General features: G+C 42.9%; 2 protein-coding genes across 5 annotated transcripts in view; one reads left to right on the forward strand and one right to left on the reverse strand.

Annotated features, from left to right (window-relative positions):
- The first annotated feature begins 1,153 nt into the window (after nucleotides 1-1,153).
- Nucleotides 1,154-7,916, forward strand: SRSF7 (serine/arginine-rich splicing factor 7). 4 transcript variants are annotated; one of them, XM_004686280.2, is made up of 8 exons: nucleotides 1,154-1,295; nucleotides 2,314-2,494; nucleotides 2,731-2,907; nucleotides 3,784-3,858; nucleotides 3,944-4,054; nucleotides 5,213-5,266; nucleotides 5,749-5,784; nucleotides 6,400-7,916. In XM_004686280.2, exons 1-8 carry the CDS (start codon nucleotides 1,268-1,270, stop codon nucleotides 6,452-6,454), a joined length of 717 nt encoding a protein of 238 aa, XP_004686337.1. In that variant the 5' UTR covers nucleotides 1,154-1,267; the 3' UTR covers nucleotides 6,455-7,916. The 4 variants fall into 4 exon arrangements, with proteins under 4 accessions (XP_004686337.1, XP_012583075.1, XP_004686338.1 ...); XM_012727621.1 differs by having other exon boundaries at nucleotides 3,944-4,045; XM_004686281.2 differs by lacking the exon at nucleotides 5,749-5,784.
- A 6,867-nt stretch (nucleotides 7,917-14,783) lies between these two features.
- The window catches only part of GALM (galactose mutarotase (aldose 1-epimerase)), a 52,690-nt gene continuing 46,436 nt past the window's right edge, over nucleotides 14,784-21,037 (reverse strand). Inside the window, exons 5-7 of the mRNA XM_012727553.1 lie at nucleotides 19,134-19,275; nucleotides 16,754-16,928; nucleotides 14,784-15,875 (exon numbers count right to left, since the gene is read on the reverse strand). Coding sequence (XP_012583007.1) covers nucleotides 15,798-15,875; nucleotides 16,754-16,928; nucleotides 19,134-19,275 — 395 coding nt within the window. The 3' untranslated portion in view covers nucleotides 14,784-15,797. The remainder of the gene's footprint in view (nucleotides 15,876-16,753; nucleotides 16,929-19,133; nucleotides 19,276-21,037) is intronic.

The following is a 21,037-nucleotide window of genomic DNA, read 5'->3' on the forward strand; positions in this document are numbered from 1 at the left end:
AAATATGATGTATAAATTTGTAGCCTCACCAGAGAATCCGTACTTTATTCACCAAACATCCTTCCTCCTGTGCTCTGTAACCCACACGTATACACACCAAGTGAAGTTACACCAGGTGAAAAATAAAAATTCCTTTACAGGGAACATTTTCAACCAATATCGTCCAACTTTTTCTTGTTTGGCTTGTGAAAAAGTTACATCTGCGTTTATAGACTAGGCGTCTGGCTAATACATTGCATACACTAAAAACTGGATTTTCCGTGATTCTAGCGTCAAGAAAATGTTTTCGCTTATTTGATATACAGAGTGCCTGAGCGTGAGGCCAATACTCGACACCACTCAAGAAAATCCCAGTCCTGCGATCAGACCATTAGAGGATGAGGTGTTTACTACAATGTGAAGCGGAAACAAACGTAAATTTGTGCTTCAAATGCAAATAATTTCAGAATCGCTCCCAGCTAGACTGTTTTAAGTATTCAAGCTTTTGTCACAATTTCAGTCCAACAGGGAAAAAAACCTAACTGTATTCCTTTGTCCCGAGTTCCCACGGTCTCCACGGGGCCGGTGGAAACTCGTGGCTGGTTCTGTAGGGGCAGGTAGTGAAACCGCAGTCCCTGGGGGCGTGACACCTTTGCCGCCTACGGTGCGGAGACCGCTACTTAGAGCCGCTGGGCTCGAGTTGTTCTCGCCAGGACTCCAGATTACCTCTGAGGAGCCCCACACATCAGAGTAGCGGTCTCGGCCAGGTTCCCCAGAAAAGGCGGCGACGGCTGCAACATCCGCGGTTAAATTTTAGCCTTTCATAAGGCCGCTCTAATGCACCTGTAGTAAGACTGCTCGCGCTGACGTTTCTTAGATTGAGGAGAAGGCACGGGGAGAGGGAAAAGGGGAAGGGAAAAGAGGAGGGGAGAGGAAAAGGGGGAGGGGAGGGGGCGGGACACTCCGGGGACAGCCTCGGGTTTACGGGCGAGTTCGTGGCGTTCCCATGGAAACGTATCCTTCCGCCCCTGAACTAAATCTTAGCCGCTTCAGTTCCCTCCGCGCCGCTTCTCGGCTGTTTCCGCCCAGCTTCTTTGTGCCGCGCAGAACGTCGAGATGACGCATGCGCAAAAGTAACCCCCTCGTCGCTGGGTATATAAGCGCCAACCCAGGCACTTCCTCTTAGTGCTGCCGGGACCGTTGGCGAGTGACTTCTCGTTGGGGCTCCCGGATTACTCGTGTGCTGGACTCTGCGAGCTAAACGAGTAGCGCTCGTGGGCCGGTCATCATGTCGCGCTACGGGCGATACGGAGGAGGTAAGAAGCCAGGGCCCAGTGAGGGGACGTTGCTGTGGGTGTAGTGAGCATTGCTAGGCCGTGGAATTGCGCGGCGGTTGGAGACGGTTATTCCGCGTGCGTAATGGCGGCTTCGGCGCACACCATACCGAGCTGGAGGCAGCGGGGGCGGAGTATCGGGGGGGAGACGGGGCTGGCGGGTGTGAGTCTGCACCGGGTTCCATATTAATTGGGGCATTTTCGTCCCCCGTCCCAGCCCTCGCCGGGCCCACAATCACGCCTTTTCTCTTGCCCTTCGAGCCGCTCGCCTATCCCCCAGACCCCCCCGCACGCGGCTGCCATTTTGCGCACATTGACGACTGTGGTGGCGCATTTCCTTGGCGCTTTCCCGCCACTTCAGCTGACAGATCTACCCGCAGCTGTAAATCCCGGGTTAATTTGCTAAGGAACCGAAGTAGCAGTTGCGAGCTGTGCGTTTTCGGCAACGGTCGATTTGCGGAATGGGAAGGGAAACATGATCTTTCCGTCTGGCGGCTGGTTTCTTTTCTCTTTTAGCTCTTTCGAGCGCGGTTTATGGCTCTGGGGCGGGGACCTGGAGTCTTGGGCGAGCCTGCGCCTGGGGCTGTTGCCGCGGAGGATGAGAGCCGGCGCCGCCCTGCTCTCCCGACCCGGGCCCGCCCGCCGCGGACGCCGCCACTGCTGCCGCCACCGCCGGCCCGCGCGTTTCTTGCGCGCTCGGGGTTGCCGGGACTCGGGGGCGGGGCCGGGGCGAGCCCGCCCCACGTCTCGGAATATCCTACCATGCGTCTCTGCCTGTTGGGAGGTTCCCCTCTGGTTAAAACGTTAAACATCTTGTCATAAGGCTAACTTTTCAGAAATTCAAGAACTTTGCTGGCATTAAGACTTAAAAGAACCTTTGATAAAATAAAGCATTCTGTTTTCTTTGTATAGTTTTAAGGTAGCTTGTTTTACGTAAGGAGTCAGTTCAAACAAGCCAAGTTTTTATAACGTGCTTTTTTCTATTTGCGTTTTTAAACAGAAACCAAGGTGTATGTTGGTAACCTGGGAACTGGTGCTGGCAAAGGAGAGTTAGAAAGGGCTTTCAGTTATTATGGTCCCCTAAGAACTGTGTGGATTGCGAGAAATCCTCCAGGATTTGCCTTTGTGGAATTTGAAGATCCTAGAGATGCAGAAGATGCAGTGCGAGGCCTGGATGGAAAGTAAGTAATGTTGGGTAAAAAGCTTTAATGTTCCCATGGGGTGGAATAGTGAGTTAGCTCGTGTGAGGTTGGATTTTAGAGTCTGGAGGAGACCGTAAAAAGCAAACCATAATTTTTATTTAAGACGTGATGGGAGAAATTGGGATAGATAGGAGAGGGCTTTTTCTAAAGAGAGCTGAAGAATGTTTGGGAAGTTTTTAGTCTAGAGGTCACATGTGTTTTTTTTTTCCTTTTAGGGTCATTTGTGGTTCCAGAGTGAGGGTTGAGCTATCAACAGGCATGCCTCGGAGATCTCGATTTGATAGACCACCTGCCCGACGTCCCTTTGATCCCAATGATAGATGCTATGAATGTGGCGAAAAGGGACATTATGCTTATGATTGTCATCGTTATAGCCGCAGAAGAAGAAGCAGGTACTTATTTTGATAAGGGATTGGTTGGTATACTAGTTAATCAAGTAAATCTTTTATTGGCAAGGCAGAAACTAATTTTTTTTCTATAAACTTGAATGTTAATTGTACAGGTGTATTTTACAATTTTTGTGTAATTAAATATTGTTAATATATTAATAATCAACCTGGTCAAAACCTTTCAGGTTTCTTCGTTTGAGTCAGTCGCCTTGATTCAGAATGTCACGAGCCTTATGATATCATGCTGAGGCGCCTTGCAAATCCGACAATTAAGATCCTCCTAGACCTTGAGGTGATCAGCATAAGAGGCCAGATCCCCTCGAGTCATCTACACCTAGCTTCACCTTATTCTTTAAAGGGCAGAAAATTTGAGACGGTGATCGCCGTAACAGTAAATTTGGCTTACAATTGGGGCCCCCTCCGGTTTAGAAAGAGGAACATCAGATTGACCACATTCCCAACTAGAAAAATCTTCTTGCGTCAATCAAGCCTCACCTGGCTCATTTGGCTGTCAGTTTGATCGTCGTTAGATTGAAGAAAACATCTAGATGCAGCGATCGGCTATAGATACTTCTAGATCGTCTAGATCTGCTAGACCTACTAGACCATGGGCCAAAGAGGGTCGACCTGCAAACTTGCAAGGTTTATTTTAAATACACATTACAGTGTTTTCTATTATGTAATTCTAAGATGTAATTCAGCTTTTAACAAATCTTTTTTTAGGTAGTAAAAAAAAAAAAGCAACTAATAGGCCCAGAGTTTATTTTCAAATGACACACTAAATTTAAATAGTTTTGAGATTTGATTTCAGCAGAGGCACACAAACTGCAAAAACGAGTTACCATCTGACATACTGTTTTTTTCTAACTTGAAAAATAGGTCACGGTCTAGATCACATTCAAGATCCAGAGGTAGGCGGTACTCTCGCTCACGTAGTAGGAGCAGGGGACGCAGGTGAGAAGAGTTCTTTAATTCAAGGTTTAATAAGTGATAAAGAATTTTAATTGGAGATGGACTTAAACTTTGATTTAATTTTTAGGTCAAGGTCTGCATCTCTTCGAAGATCAAGATCTGTGTCTCTTCGCAGATCGAGATCAGCTTCACTCAGACGATCTAGATCTGGTTCTATAAAAGGATCAAGGTATTTCCAGTACGTAACACACTTATCTCCCTGCTTGCATTTGGATTGTCATGTCTTAATGACAATGAAACATTTTAGGACATAATTGAAGTAGAATGCTTCAGAAAATAACACCTGAAATATACAAGTTGAATTTACACATGACCTGGAAATAGATAGTATTACCATAGTTTTCAGATGAAGCCCAACTAAAAATTTTAAGGATTGTTCAAAGAGAGGTACTGGTAGAGAAGGATCAAAGTGACAGTTCCTCAAATTATTCTAGTGAACTCTGGGTAGATACATTGCTTAAATGTTCTGGAGTTAGTATATACTTAGGCAGATAAATGAAGCCTAATACCAGGGGGGCAAATTGGTCTGACCTCTGATAAGGCTTGTTTGACCTCTCAAGAGTTTTAGAAGTGAATCAAAACGTAGTTTTCTCTGGAATGAATTGGAGTCAATTAGAAACCATGAAAAGTTGTGTAGGATGGTGGTAGTGTATACAGGGGTAAATAGGACCTTTGTTTTAGCAGATTTTCACATTGAAACTTCAGGGGGGAAATTGAAAGTAGAACCCCCACCCCCCTCCCAGCCTTTTTATTCCCTAAGTAGAAAATCTTGAAAGGTGTTTAAAAAGGATGATGTTATAGAAAAGAAAATGATAGTTCTATAGAAAATTAGCTGTAAGGATCTAATAATAGAACTCGAAGGTGTGTGTCAGAGCTTGATTGGTTTGTGTGACCAATTGGTGGTTCTGAATCATGGTAACGTACGTGATTCGAGGAGAAAACCTTACCAATGTTTACTTCTTTACCTGCAGTTTGATTACCTGAATTGGTATTGGTAAAGGTTATTGGATTCTTTTAAGTGAGCTTCCAAATGAAAATTTTTACTTCTTGATTATTCTGTTTTGGTATATTGAATCTACATAGGAACTGTGACAATCCAGGTTAATGAGTGTAAAAGAAATAATTGGATCATTGGTTTTTAATTTAGTTCAGTATCAGTTTGTTGAAAGTATTACCATTTGTTCACTCTTAGAACACAAGAGTTGCATCTTGCTCAACTTTGGCCCCTCTATTCCTACTACTCTTCTATTCCTTACCTGTTACGGTGCTTTTGATATGTATTTAAGGAAATTAACTATTAGAGAATAATTGGTGTGATTACATTTTTTCCTTTTAGATCACGGTCAAGATCAAGATCGAGATCCAGGTCTCTTTCACGACCAAGAAGCAGGTAGGGTAAAAATCTGAATAACGTTCTCCTAGTTTATATGGCACCAATATCCAAAGAGTTCAAAGTGTATAACAAGCCCTAACTTGAAGCCTTGGTGTGAAATGGGAACACAGTATCTTAATTGCCAAACATTAGAATTTCATTTAATCTTGTCCTACCCTGGCTTACTTCTTGGACAAGATGATTTGAAGCTATAGTGAGATGTGATTTTAGGATTGCACTAGAGGCCCTGTTCAGGAACTAATAGGTGCATGGAGAGAAGCATTTTGAGATAAATTGCTTAAAACTGTAAAAAAGTGATAAAATACCCATATTTTGCGAGATTGGCTTTTGTCACCAAAAACCAGTAGACTTGTTTTCAGTTCCACTGATACCTGACATTTTAAACTGAGGACAGTTTGGGGGTTCATTTCATGGTATTGTGACTTAAGGAAGGGATTGGTTAGTACTTTTTCTTAATAGAATTTCTCGTGTTTTGACAGCCGATCAAAGTCCAGATCTCCATCTCCAAAAAGAAGGTAAGCTTAAAGAATGTTTTGTTGGCAAATATTAACTGTCAAGTGTGGCCTCTGCAGATTTTGTCTGTTTACTGCCTAATTTGCAGGCTTTGAGCTCTTTGGAGAATTGGTGCTATATATATTGAAATATTTGGTAGTATACTTGAGATGGTTGCTTTTCCTGCTTCAGCATTAGCTTAAGCTTTCATTGTAAATAAAGTCATAAAATGTTGGAGTTAGGATGTCTTTGCTTCTATGAACCCTTAAGTTTTGTAATTTCCTGTTACGAAATGTGTTTTTATTGTAATTCAGTGGTGAATTAATAAAATCTTTTAAAACCTGTTTTCTTACGTGGACAATAGGTAAGAAGAAAGTGACCACTTGAAAAAAAAAATTAGTTTGAAATGCTGGCAATGAAATAATTTTCTTCCTACTTTTATGTAACCTTGCAATTTTAGCAAGGAAATTCTCTTACCAGACCCTTACTGTTAAACATACAGAAGATTTGTTTACGAATCTCCAAATACCTCTGACTACCTTTTGATTTATTAAATCTGAGTATTGCCCTGATGTACACATGGTAAGAATAAGTTTCAATAGACACTAACTGTTGCAAATTTAATTTTTTCTTTTTAGTCGTTCCCCATCAGGAAGTCCACGAAGAAGTGCAAGTCCTGAAAGAGTGGACTGAAGTTCTCAAGTTCACCTTTTAGGGAAAAGTTATTTTGTTTACATTATTATAAGGGATTTGTGATGTCTGTAAAGTGTAACTTAGGAGAAGGGTATTTCAACCATCTAATCAAAACGGATCTGGATAATTACTCTGTAAATTCACAGCAGTAAGATAATATACATTTTTGTTGAATGTATTAACATCTTATGGTATGAAAATGTGGGTTTTTATTTGACACATTTAAATAAAATGTTTCTAACTAGATTTTTGATTTGTGTTCAGTGTCAAAACTCAATTTTGGTAAACTTCAGTAGTCAAACTTGGTATTAATCATCTTCATGCAAACCTACATTCAAAGTATATGTTAAGCCTTGAGCATTAATAACTATAGTATACACATACACCTAGAAAATTTCCATTTAGTCCTTAGGTTAGGAAAGATAGGTCTTGAGTTCCCCTGAAGAGCATGAATACCTCATGACAAATTCTAAAGTTACATTGTAGTTGATGTTATTAAACATCAAACTATTGCTCTCTGCTGAACTAGAGGGACCACTCATTTACCTATAATTGAATGTGACAGGAACTTAAGCAGAGGGCTTAATGGTGTGAGAAATAGCTGGAGAGAAAAGATAGGAGAACTTGAGGTTTGTAGGCTATTGGATGGTGTCAAATTAGAACTCGCAATCTTAGCCTTTACTCAGTGTTCTTAGGTTTTTCTTTTAAACATAACCAGTTAAATACCAGAATTTTTGCATGTTTAAGGAATTGTTTGAATTTGGGAACAAACATGTTCATGTAAACCAGCTTTGCAAAATTTTCCAGCCCAGAAGATACTCTTCCTCTATTCAGATGGATTGCCTTAATGTGAACAGAGATCTGTTAATTACTGAGCTAGGTTTTCGGTTACTGATCAATATACCTTGCTATTTTGCCAGGCTGGTGCCAAGTAATTACAAAAGATGTCAATCAGAAATGTTAATGAGACAAGTGGTTTTGTAAATTGCCTATATTTAGCAACACCTCGTAGTTTTTTGGTAGCATCTGGTAGCTCTTAGAATGGTATAACCAGTAGATTATTCAGACTTTAAGTATAGTAGGTCAATAACAGTGACTTGAGTTTTTCTGATCAAGTTTTTACTGAGTATTCTGTACCCTTGATGCAAAAAAAAAAAAAAAAAAAAGTGCTGATGGCACAGGTACCTGCCTTTGTCCGTTTTTCTTTGTTTTTCAAAAAAGGTACTGAACAGTATTGCAATTGGAATACAAGTATACAAGTCTCAAGACCTCAAATATCTGTTGGTCTGAATGATCACTGGTATGTTGGAGTTTGGGATGCTTTGATTTTGGAATTTTGACAACTGGTTGAATTACGGGTGGTATAAAGCTGTGTACTATTGGCAGGCTTACTTGTTGCACTTAGTCAGCTTTAATTGTTCTGTATTATATAAAGATAAGTTTGCTCAACAATAAATGCAGAGAAAAACAGTCCTGCTATTCAATTTTTGGAAGTGGGAGTTCTGAGCCAAGAGTAGGAATGGCCCTGTAGCTTCATAGATTATGACAGTTTTGGACATTAGTATGAAAGGATAAATAGAATAAAGACGGGTGGGGGCAAAAATGATTTCAAGAAAAGGGGAATGCTGGGGCATTTAAGCCAACATCTTGCTTACCTTTGCAATTAAGTTACCTGTATGTTTAGTATACATTATAGTATAGGCCTTGGTGCCGTGTGCCTTTTCCTGCTGATCTAGCTTGTATTGGGAACTGCTGAATTGGTTATGTGACTTTAGAAAGTGCTAGCTAAATTGCTTCAAAATTTTAAGCCTGACTGACTGGTAGCCACTGACCACATCATGAACCTATTGAATGCTTTGGACATAGAACTTTATTTTGGTCTCTCAAGGTCTAGAAGTAATACCCTTTCTCAGACTTTAAAAAATATTAGGTGTGTCACTGTCATTTTTTAAATAAACACTTATACTGAACTGGGGTACAGGCCAGAGGTGCAGGGATGGTGAGAGGGTTCAGACAGTAGGGGGCAGAACAAGCAGATGGACTGAAATACACTGCTGAGGGGGTATGAGACAGATGCCTGCTGTGTCATTGGGCTGAAGTGACTGGCTAGCTTCTCAGTGCTGTGCTTTAACCCGTTGTGCCACCGGGAGGATGAAATTGTCACCCATCCTAACAGTCCTCTCCCTCTCCCTGAGGACAGTAAAGTATGAAGGGACTCTTGAAACTCCATCAATTAGATTTGGTTCTCAACATAGCTTCCCTTGAAGTGTAAAGGAGCATGAAGATTACATTAAGCTGATAAATAGGGAAGTCTAACAAGTAGCAAGCTGTTTTAGTGAAGGGTATTGGCAAAGAGTTCATTAGGTCTTGCCCTCAGCAACTTGATATAAGATCTTCAGGAAGCCTATATAACCTGGAGCATGTATGCATCATTGTATGACTGGAAAGATATAAAACAGGTCAAAATAACAGTAGGCCTGGCTGTCCTTAGCGGAAGGTGGTGAGAATTTGTGAAAAAGCCAGAGAAATGAGCAAAGATGTCTTCAGTTTATGATGTGATAGTATTTATAAACAATTCAGAAAGGGAGGAGGTTGAGCCCCAGTAAGTAACTTCAAAGTACTTTCCCCAACTCCTCCTGGCTTTACTATTATAGTAAAAAATATCAAAGGACATTGTCAATCCCGACAAAATAGTAGTAACCACATCTCACAGAAAGGGAAATGAGTTCAGAGATTCTACACCTGTGAGCGGTAGAATGAGTTTTGAGTCCTATGTGCTTTCAGTACCTGCCCTCCCCTCTTTTTGACAACCAAAAAGCACCTTAATTTACTTTAAAAACAAAAATGGAAAAATCAGTTGACAAAGAGAATCAACTACAACCCGTCTTTCCTACCCATTTAGAATGTTAACAACTTGGCTATTTTTTGGACTTGGAGTGGGAAAAAGATGCTGCTTGATGGAAGAATTATTCCAGTGTGTGTGGAATTTAATAGCCTAGTCATGTTAAACCCTAAAGGCCACTTCTCAAACCTAGTGCTTTTGTTTTTCCTTTTGCTACAGGCCACTGGCTCAACCCATAAAAACATTGATAACATGCTGAGGGTATATACAATGAGAAGATTCCCTACTCCTGCTTCTCAGCCACCACTTCTAAAAGGTATCCATTATCAGTTGTACAGCCTTACATAGTCAAGCCCTTGTAGGCAAATACTCATAATTTCTCCAATACAAAATGCATACACCTTTCTCGTTTGGTAACTTAAGAGTCTTTCATATAACTGAAAATAGGCACTTTGATGTTGCATACTATATAGTTGTCTGAATCTTGCATGATTTATGCAGTAAGCTTTGCCACTTAAATGTGCCAGGTACATGCAATATGGGTACTTCTGTGTTGCCTTGGAATACAGAAGTGAACAGCCTTTATCCTCATGGAGCTTAAATTCTGAAGCGGTGAACAGATTATCAGGTTGTTAATAACTTGATCTGAGAATGAAGCAGGCTAAGGGGTAGGGAGCTGGCTGCTGTTCTGTAAATGGTGGGTTCTGACACTGACATTTGAGCATGCTTTCTGGGGGAAGTACAAAGGTATTGCTGAAGGGTAAGGTCATTATGAAGTGAACAGGGTGAGTGGGAAGGGATGTCATAGCGGGGTTTAGGGTACAGAACATGTAGGACCTTGCAGGCCTTAAAAAGGACATGCCCCCAGAGTTTCTAAGCAAAGGAGTGACAAGAATTGAGTCAGTAACAGGAATTAATGACTATGGGGTTGCTAGTACTACTATGTTGTAGTGAATAATCCTAGTGTATACTTGAATTTGCTTCTTTAGGATATTCCCTAAGTTGAAATGTTGGGTCAGAGAATATGTGATTTTATTAGGTATTTGCTGGCTGGAGATAGCAATGTATAGGAGTGCCTGTTTGCCTACATCACTGTACCTACATATCGTGGGCTATCAAGCTGGTTCATATTGACCAATCTTGTGTTGAAAAGTGGTGTCTCAGCATATTTTTAAATTGTTTTGAAGATGTTTTTCTTCCACTCTGGAAAATTTTCATGTTTTCAAAAGGCTGGCTAAGGCTCTTGCTCTCAATTCCTTGGACTTCTTCCACACTGGTACACCTATTAACACTATCCTGCTTGTTTACTTCTCTGCATGTATGCTAGGACAAGACAAAACGTGACAGCAGGTTCTAGGCCGTGTTCATTTTCTCATTGCCTACCACCTACTAATATTTAAGTATTTAATGAATATTTAAGTTAATGAATGAATTCTACAACTCTATTAAGCCAAACATGAAATGGGAAGCTTTTCTGTGAGATCTTTTGAGCCACCATTTCTAGAATAATCCATGTTGTCCTTTTAGCCATCTGTCACACCTGTCTGAATCTGCCTGCAGAAAATTTAGATCATTATGCTCTTGTTTGCAATGTAAGTCTATGCTATAACTAAAGTACAAGGTTTCCCTCTCACCTGGGTTAAACTCAGAGTCCTGCTCAGAAAGGGTGTGGAAACTTCTATGCAAACATTTTTGCAGATACAGTACAAGCTTACATACCTATCCCAAGGGCTGGTGAATGCAGGCGAATTGGCTTACCCACAGAAAGAAGGTCAAATCAGTGCCCAGCAGTGTCCATTTCAATGACTTCGGTTGCCTAAGGTGATGACCCATCCACCTATGAATTCCTGGCTTGTAGTTCCTTTCCGTGATGGAAGCTTGAAGATAACTGAATGTGATTCTATTAACAAGCCCCTTTGTGTTTTGTTACTACATCTTCAAGAAATCTGGTTCCTTCTGTGACCATGGATTAAAAAGCTGACTGTAAAAATAGAGATGGGCCCACCCTGGTGGTGCAATGGGTTGGGATGTAGCACTGCAAGCTAGCTGCAGCTACTTTAGTTTGATCCCTGCCCCGGAGGTGATCCACATGGCACGCAGCAGACCTTTCCTGTCTCGCTCACTGCTCCCCTCAGCAGCGTACTTCATTGATATGGCTGTTCTGCTCCCCACTCTGTCTCTTGTAAATCTTCTCATTGCCCCTGTACCTCTGGCCCAATTCTGTGTGCATAAATGAATAAATCTTTAAAAAAAAAGAGAGAGATGGCAGATGTTAAAGGTGGATGGGTCTGTTTATCTTGATCATTGTCAGAAGGACCATCATTTGAGTTCCTGGGCTGCTAGAACAAGAATAAACTATTGCTTTTGTCTAAGGATGCATACACTTTGCTTCACTGTACATATTCTTTCAGAGTACAAGTTGTTTGTTTAGTCCAGAAGTCAACAATTATGACCTGCAGGGCCTCCCTGTGGCGCAAGGGGTTAAGTGTCAGCACTATGAAGCTGTCACGGCCACTGCAGCATGAGTTCCATGCCTAGCCAGAGAGCTGACCCACATGGCACAGCAGACCTCTCCTGTCTCGCCTGCTGCTCCCCTTAATAGATCTGCCTGTTCTACTCCCCACTCTAGTGAATCCTCTCAACACCCCCCCCCCACACACACACATACCTCTGGTCTAACCCCAGCTCTTGTATACAAAAATAAATAAAATCTTTATTTAAAATTATGACCTGCTGACCAAATCTGGCCCGTATTTTTTAGTGTGTGCCTGTGAACCTCACGTTTATTATTATTATTATTATATTAGTTTATTTTTACATATTTTTGTGCATTTTTCCATCTCAGTTGCAATTGCCTTGGGCTTCCTATCACCAAATCACCCATGTGCCATCACCATAGTCCAGTGCATTTCCCTCCCCCCACCCCGTTTTTGATCCCATTCCCCACTCCACCCCCACAAAATGTCTCTGGTATATAGCTGTTCAGCATTATCATTATTTTCTTGCTGTTCTGTTAGATTCCTGCTATGAGAGAAGCCATCCGGTATTTTTCCCATTCTTTCTGCCTTATTTCATTAAGCATGATCTTTTCTAGCTCCCCATATTATTTTTATATAGCTGATGGGCTAGCATGATTTTTACATTTTTTGTGTTTGGAAAAATACCAAAAGTATAATAACATTTCATTATGTGAAATTCAAATTGCACTATCATAAAACTTTATTGGAATGCAACCATGCTCATTAGTTTACCTACTGTAAAAGATTTTGTGTTGGAGTGCAGAGATGAGTCATTATGATGTCTATACGTCCCACAAAGCCTAAAATATATGTGAATATATAATGATACCTGCATAATAAGCTTTCTAGTGTTTTAATTACTACACTATACAGTCTTAAGTTTTATAAAAAAGAGATAAAAAAATACAGGCTTTTTATTAATTAATACATTGTTTTCTAGTATTCTTTCCAGGGATCTGAGTTGCCATCTTTATATCCTTTCTGCATCATGGACTCTTAGTTTTTTGTTTTAAGATTTATTTATTTATGCATACAAGAACTTGGATACAGGCCAGAGGTGTGAGGGGTAAGAGGATTCACAAGAGACAGAGTGGGGAGCAGATCAACTAAAATAAGTTGCTGAGGGAGCAGCAGGAGAGGTCTGCTGCCATGTGGTTCGCAGGAGATCGAACTCATGTAGTGGCTGTGGGTCGCTTCACAGTGCTGCACTTAACCCCTTGCACCAATAGGGAGGGCTGACTCTGGTATTTCTTGTAAGGCTAATCTACTAGCAATAAAACTTCTCAGGCTTTGTTTATCTGGAAATGTTTTTATTTCATCTCTGCTTGTGAAGATGAATACAGAATGGGTTGTCAAGCACATTGTGGATGATTCAGAATGGGTTGTCACATTGTGGATGATTCAGAATGGGTTGTCAAGTACATTGACTGCCGACCCATGGTATCCTGGACTCCACTGTTCTAGATAAGATGTTGGGTGTCAATTGCGTTGGTGGTCCCCATAAGGTTGCAACTAACACCCTCACCTGAATGTTTGTCTTTACATGTTTGTGCTAGTAGATTTGGTACAGATTTCTACAAGTAGAATTGCTAGGTCATGAGCTTTGCAAATTTGTCAATATTGATAGATTCTGCCAAAGTTCCCTTCCAAAAAGTTGTATTAGTTTATAATGCTACTAACAGTGATTGAGTGAAAGTTCTCTTTTTACCAATGGTGTATGTTATAAATTTTAGTTTTTCATCTCTGAAAAACTGGGGACTTTATGGAATGTAGTGTCAGTACTTTCTCCAATCAACAACCTCTTGTTTTCAATGAGTATTTTGCCACCATTACAGGATTGTAAGGGTCAGATGAAAAAATCCATTTGAACACATTTCTGGCAGTTACTGTAGTAAAATGAAAATGAGTTATTAAGTAGGAGAGTCCAGCAAGATGGGAACAGGACAAGAATTATCCAGAGGACGGGACAATTATCCAGAGGACCTAGCAGGAGGATGCGAAGAAAGTACAAATTATTCAGGGCTCTCGCTGTAATCTGGTTAGGGCTCCATTTGCAGGAGAAATAGGTCTGCAGCTGCAGGCTTTATTGGTTGGTCATCTAGACATTCGCTCCCCCTTTCAGGCCCTTCATCACAGCTATAGGATAGGCCTGAGGGAAAAGGACTTGACTAGTGGCCAGGTTTTGCCCCAGGCTGCAGACATACTATTCTTCCAGATCACTAATTAGTTTTATCCTTCCGCCTTACAGGTGAGAACACTGAAGCCAAGCGCAGTTAAATTGCCCAGGTAGTAAATACTAGTACTAAAATTCATGCTCTGGTTCTCAGCTCTGTCATAGTTCAATTTGATACTCTATGTTACTATCAATCTCATCTCCTCCAGAGAGACTATGACATCTCTGTGGGGAAATACACCTGGACATTACCTCTTGAAGCCTTTTAAAAGACCCAGCAGAGGGCCCTGCCTGGTGGCACAACAGATTAAAGAACAGCACCGTGAAACTATCCGCAGCCACTGCGGCATGAGTTCAATTCCCAGCCGGGTGGGGTGACCCACATGGCACAGCAGACCTCTCCTGATCCACCTGCTGCTCCCCTCAGCAGTGTATTTCTGTACATCTGCCTGTTCTGCTCCCCACTCTGTCTGGTGAATCCTCTCACCTCCCACCTCCCACACCGCTGGCATGTACCCCAGTTCTTGTATGCATATCTTAGAAAAAAAAAAAAAGACCTACTCTGGCAGCTATTGTTGAAATGATGAAATAAACAACGGCTTTGTTTACTGTTGATACTAAGAAAGAGAAGTATGGGAGGTCAGCAGGGGATGGCTTCCTTCAAGGAACGTGGCATGTTGGACATACTACGTAGTTGGTCCGTTTCTGAAAGGTCCATCTGACAGATTTCAAGATGAGTCAAGAAACTGGGAATCTTCAGAAGGTACAGATTTTTATTTCAATTAATTGCTTTGATACAGCATCAAATACATTGTTTTAAAAATCATCAGCCCAACCCCCCCATTATGGCTCCAGTTGTCCAGTAGACGAGGGAGCCCCTGGCCTTCTGTGCATGATACAACGTCTGCTCTGAGCTGCATGCAGTCATCAGGTAAGACCCAGCCCCCACTACTCAGCTCCTCTCTCCACTGGCATCTTTCCTCCCACGCCTTGGCTCGCCTGGGTTTTCTCAGTTAAGAATCACAGATTCTCTTGATAGTGTGATCTTGCACTCTAAGTCTTACCACCTGTAAGGCCCAGAGACAGTTAAAAGCAACTGATGCTTTATGTAAATATGAACCTGGAAAGAAGGTTCCAGGTTCCTTCCAAGGAAGGACCACCTCCTCGTTCTCCCTGTCCATCAGTGGCCCTAGGAATGTGGTGACAGACTAAAGTGGAGATGAAGCTTAAGTTCCCTGACCACAAGTCCTACATGTGTGCCTTCAGGTGGTCGTGTACCTCTGAGCCTCAGCCCCTCCCACTTCATCTGCTGCCTTGTTGAGGCAGAGGTCTGTCTGCCAGTGTGCTGAATGAGCTGATGTGGCCTCTGAATGCTCTGAGTGCTCACCAGGGCAAAGCAGTTGGAGGCAGAGGGAGGAGGAAAAAGGAAAGGAATGTGAGTTATGATCAAGGATAAGGGTGAAAAACAGAAAAGAAAGAGGCAGGTTGGAGAGACGAAGCAGCCGCAGCACAAGGGTGCCCAGGTACCATGGGGCTCCGTCAGGGCTTAGATGACATGGGAGGCTGAATTCTCTTTAAGAACTTGAGAGGCTGGAGCCACTCATTTGAAAAGAAAATCAACATTCAGCTACCATTTTCATAATTCACAGGATCACTTTTCAGACTGATTTTAATGATAGCCATCATTTGTATGGTTTTAATTCATAGGTTCATTTTTAAAGGCTCTAAATCATCTCATCTCTAGACAGGCACCAGCTGCTGAAGGGGCTGCCAGCCTGTCCACGGAACAGGTCATGTCTTTAGCCTTCCTCACGCCACAGAAAACTTGAACCAAGTGGTGTGGTCATACTCCTCACCAGGCTGCAGCATCACAGGCGGGAAGTGGGGCTGTGAAGGGAAAACAATGCAGGTTACAACCACCCTGAACATTTGGTGTGACTTCTAGAATGGTCTGTAGACCAGACAGGTTCCCTGAACCATTTGCCAGCGTGAGAACTGTTTAGCATTGGTATGCAGTAAGAGAAAGAACGTGAGCCAGAATGAAAAGTCAATGGCACCACTAAGCACACTTTGTCGTAGCTTTTTTTTTTAAAAAAATTTATTGACTTATGCATACACATCTGGGGTGCAGGTGCCATGAGAGGATTCACCAGAGACAGAGGGGGAAGCAGAATAGCAAAGTAAACGAAGTATACTGCTGAGGGGAGCAGCGGGTGGGCCAGCAGAGGTCTGCTGCGCCAAGAGAGTCGGCTTCGGGGCTGGGTTTGTAAGTGGGGATGGAACGCGCCCTGGACCAGCCGCGGCTGGCTTGCGTTACTGCGCTTTAACCTGTTGCACCACCAGGGAGGGCCCTGTTGTAGCTTTCTTGATGAACAGTACTATGATTTACATTCTGGCACAAGGTACAACAGTCTTATTATAACCCGGTGGTTCTAAGTGATAGCTGTTAGAAGTTATGAGGAAGCAGGTAGGAGGAGACAACATGGGAGATCTTAAAGGTGGTTGCAGAAGACCAGTAGGTATTGATATGGAGAAACAAATTAATAATAAATTAAAATATTTGGAGGTACAAATAATTAGCTCTATTTTTTAAAACATAAAGGCCATGTTAGTAACTTGACTAAATTTCTTGTGTTTATCATGATGGAGAAGAGAACAAACATCCACTTTTGAATTGTACACACCTGATTTGAAAGTCATGACCTCGATCATATAGTGTGACCTTGGGCACAGCATCTCTGTGACAGGTCAGCTTGTGGCTTTACCTGATTGACGGCATCAGGCCAGTTCTGGGTCTCGAGGCAGAAACCAGAATGCTTGGGATAGACTGCTCCACTCTTGCCCTTTAGCGTGCCATCCAGGAAGTTGCCTGTGTAAAACTGGACCCCTGGCTGGGTGGTGTACACTTCCAGCACCCGCCCACTTCCGGCATGATGGACCCTAGGGATGGAGTCAAGGCAGCAGTGAGTCCAGGCTGGGGCAGGTAGAAGCTGGATGGAAACTCTGAGGTAGGAATCAGATCCAGTCACAAGAACAGAGAACAAAATAGGAGGAGATAAAGGCGGGAAGAATGTGGTGGGGAGTCCTGGCAACCTCGGGTGAGGCATGACCAGGTGGTTTTGAGGCTCCTTATTAGCAACTTCTCATTCTGACCTTGGCTTCTGTGAGCAACAGACTGACCCCTGTGATTGTATATGTATGTGTCAGGGGAAAGTGGGCTGAGGAGAAGCAGTTTTCGGCCCATGGGCTGGGATTCTCTCACAGTGCTGGGGCTCACTTCATGGTGTGGGGAAAGAACCAGTTAGGCCTTATAAAAGAGAGGAGCTGCCACCTTCCCTCACCTCTTGGGGCTATTTATTTATGCTTACAGAACTGGGGTACAGGCAGAGGTGCAGGGGGTGAGAGGATTCACCAGGGACAGAATAGGGAGCAGAACAGGCAAATTGACCAAAATGCACTGCTGAGGGGAGCAGTGGGACAGACAGGAGAGGTCTGCTGCACCCTTGGGTCACCCTACCCTGGCCAGGGATAGAACTCACACTGCAATGGCTATAGTGCTCACTTTAACCTGTTGCGCCACCAGGGAGGGCCCCAGATTGCAAACACATATATTGTGGGTTTTCACCAGATTCACTATTTCCTTTTTTGTTTTTTTTTTTTAATTAAACCAGGGCTCTGTTCTACAAAGGTGAGAGAACCTACCTGGTTGAAGAGAACTACAGACAAAGAAACCTGGGGCTTAGAGTCTCCCTAAGAAATAAAACACATGCATGAAGAGTTAAAACATCCACACTGTTAAGAGGTGCAGGGAAAGATGTTTGGGAAGAGATGGCCAGGATTTGAAAATATGCAGAGAATGCAGACGGATTTCCTCCGGTGGGGGTAGTAGGAGAGAAATGTAACTGGCACAAAGCAGAACAGAGCTGGAGCTGGAGGAACATGGCTGGGCCTTGGTGCTGCTGGGGCTCTGTGGGAGACAGGCTTTTGAAAGTTTCTATTTTTATCACAAATTTCATTCCCCTTGCTTTATTTAAAATCCATTCATCGACAAGCATCTTATGGTTATTTCCTGGTGCCAATGATGGTGCCAGGTGTTCCAACAGAGGCAAGGATTCACAGTGAGGAATCCGATGGGAAGACAGTGTACCCGCAAAAGCCTATGCGACCGGGCTGAGTCTGGTGACACTGAGGAAATGTAGCCTCCACCTTTCCATGGAAAAGGCAGGGCCTGAATCCCAAACCAAGAACAGACAGGACCCTAATGCTCAAGGAAGTCAGAGGTGACTTGTCAGATGGATTTAGAACTTCTAATAGAAAATGGGCCTTCAGGGCCCTCCCTGGTGGCCAGCGGGTTAAAGCACAGCGCTGAGAAGCTTAAGCCACTTCCGCATGAGTTTGATTCCCGCCTGCCCCAGAGGTGACCACATGGCGGGGCAGACCTCTACTGGCCGCCCGCTGCTCCCCTCAGCAGTGTACTTTGTCGACCTGCCTGTTCTGCTCCCTGCTCTGTCTCTGGTGAATCCTCTCACCCTCCACATCTCTGGCCTGTACCACAGTTCTGTATGAATAATTAAATAAATCTTAAAAAACAATGTATTAAAAAAAAAAAAAGAAAAAGAAAATGGGCCTTCACCCAGGCCTGAACCTGGTTTGTGGTGACGTGGCTGAGCACCATCCCAACCAGGAAGGTGGAATCGTATGGTGCCTCCCTCAGCGAGGAAAGCTGAAATCAGCCACGTATCAAGGACACTTGCTCCTTCTGTGGCAAAACTAAGATGAGGAGAGGAGCCACGGGAGCTGGCACTGTTGTTCCTGCAGGAGAAGAGTACTTGGCAGTGCCTGGGCCTGAAGCAGCCCTTCCGCCGCTAGGCAGTCCGGCCGTGGAGGCTCCAATCACTAGCTTACACTAAAGGGGTTAAACTGTGTAACAACAACAAAAAACGGCCTTTAAAATCAGGTAGAGAGATGGAGCAACTTGAGCAGGTCTGCCGAGAAAGGGCCCGGGATTACAGCATGGTGAGAGGAGGGAGTGAAATTCCATAGCATCCACTTGTAGGAAAGGAGCTTAGACAAGACATGTGAAGTCACGTTTGGTCTCCGGTGCTACTTTCCTCTCCAGGGAGGCCATAAGAGAAAAATACATACCGTGCACAAAAATGCTTTTCTTTAGATCTCTTCAGACAGAAATTGTGGTCAAATCCACCCAGGTGGAACTGCTGCAGGTGTTTTCCAAGCTCCACTGGCTTCCTCAGGTCAAATGCAGTTCCCTGCACTGAAGCAACTTGTCCTAGTAGGAAGAGTCAGACAAAGGGCAGTAGATGCCCAAATCAGATCTTTGTCTACAGAGTTGTAAAGACCCACTGGTTCTACCCTGTCAGCCTTCACGTCAGTTTATAAAGGAGGTAGAAGCCCAGGTCTCAAGAAAGAGAATAAATTAGTGGATTTCTTGGTGATAAGATGCTATTGGTCATAACATGGAGTATCTCTAATGTTCAGAACCATTCAAATGTAAAAAGAACAAAAATTAAGGACATGCATAATTTTTGCTAAGGGCTAAGTGTGTGCAAAGGGCTATGGCTGTTTGATCGTTGAGTCAATTGGCTTGTTGGCATTTTTTACTTTAGTGATGAATTATCTCAGGCGCCATCACCAATTAGCACTTGGGAGTGGCTTAAGCAGATACTAGAAATGTCCCCAAGATGAGACCATGCCTTTTTGAACTTCCTGCAGTCTGGAGCAGACAGAAAGAGTTCCCAGTGAGACTGCCTGGAGTTCTCCAGGAGCAGCACAGCTCTAGGAAGGATGCGGGTGGTGTGCAGGACTGGTCTGGGGTGGCGGACTGAGATTTCATGGAAATTACAAGGGTTGAGCTGAGACTTGAGATGAGATCATAATAGGTTACATGGGTGAGAAAGGTTGAATACTTTTCCATGTGGAGGAAATACTGGATTGTCAAAAAGTCATGTTGTATTTTTCTATGATTTTCAGCAACAATGTATCATGACTTTCCAACAGTCCAATAGCTTGAGTACAAGGTGATAGGGCTGTGTATGTGGAAAGTATTGCGGGGGGTGGGAGGGTGGGTGCCATGTTTTAGATGAAGCAAGAAAAAAGAAAAAAGAGAGATTAGGTTATGAATCCCTGAGCCTGGGTTTTTCATCAGTGTAATGAAGAAGTTGGGCTAAATTGCTCACTTTCAACCCACATCCCTGCAGAATTCTTTTGATTTCAGAGAGATCTGGAGAAAGCTAAACACATACACACACGAGATATACGATATTCTTATTTTTTCTTCAGGTCGTTTAAATCTTTCACCTTTTTCAAAAGATAAAGACAATATAAAATACACATACACAGAAGCCGGAGTAAAGCCAGCACAGGCTCTGAGCAGTTGAATCAGAAAAACCCCAGGAACGGATGAGAACCCAGGGACGTGTATCTGACCTCACCTGCAAGGTGCGTACGAGCCAGTGGCCTTGTGCTGATCTGACACCACAACGAAGAATCTCAAGTCTCCCCACAGCAGGCAGAGGTCCTCTGGCTGCTCTTTCACGAGGAAGGCATAGGGCTGGGATTCTGTTCCCGAGCCTTACACAATGGTACAGTTCAGTTCCTTGCAGAATTTTACTGTCCCAGAACTGCATCTTTGATTTAAATTTTGTTATTATTTTAAACATTTATTTATTTTTAACTAAGATACTATTGGGGTACCCAATCAGGCATTACCACTATAATGCACCCACATTCCATCATTATAGACAGTTGTGCTTCCTCCCTCTTTGTTCTTTCCGCTTCCCTCCCTTTTCTCTCCTTAGTGTTTTACTTCTGTAGTCAGTTATTGAATGTTAACTTTAGCTATTAGTTTAGTTACTTTATACACAATGGAATTTACACGGTGATCTAGAAGACAAATTCACACCATTTGTGGCAAGATAGATGCAGATTGAAATGCTAAGTGAAAAATAAATACCAGAGGGTGTCACTGATAGGTATCGTGTATAGTAAAGGTAATTACAAATGTCAGGAGGTTAAGATAGTCTTTTTTTTTT

This window comes from Condylura cristata, unplaced genomic scaffold, assembly GCF_000260355.1.
Source record: "Condylura cristata isolate star-nosed mole 26May11 unplaced genomic scaffold, ConCri1.0 scaffold00020, whole genome shotgun sequence".
In the NCBI taxonomy this organism is placed as follows: Eukaryota; Metazoa; Chordata; class Mammalia; order Eulipotyphla; family Talpidae; genus Condylura; species Condylura cristata.

What these genes read in the sequence shown, in the direction of transcription:
- SRSF7 (XM_004686280.2), top strand. Translation starts at nt 1,268, where the DNA reads ATGTCGCGCTACGGGCGATACGGAGGAG. An exon ending in GTGCGAGGCCTGGATGGAAA is followed by an intron (nt 2,495 to 2,730) that starts GTAAGTAATGTT and finishes TTTTCCTTTTAG; the next exon opens with GGTCATTTGTGGTTCCAGAG. An exon ending in AAAGGATCAAGGTATTTCCA is followed by an intron (nt 4,055 to 5,212) that starts GTACGTAACACA and finishes TTTTCCTTTTAG; the next exon opens with ATCACGGTCAAGATCAAGAT.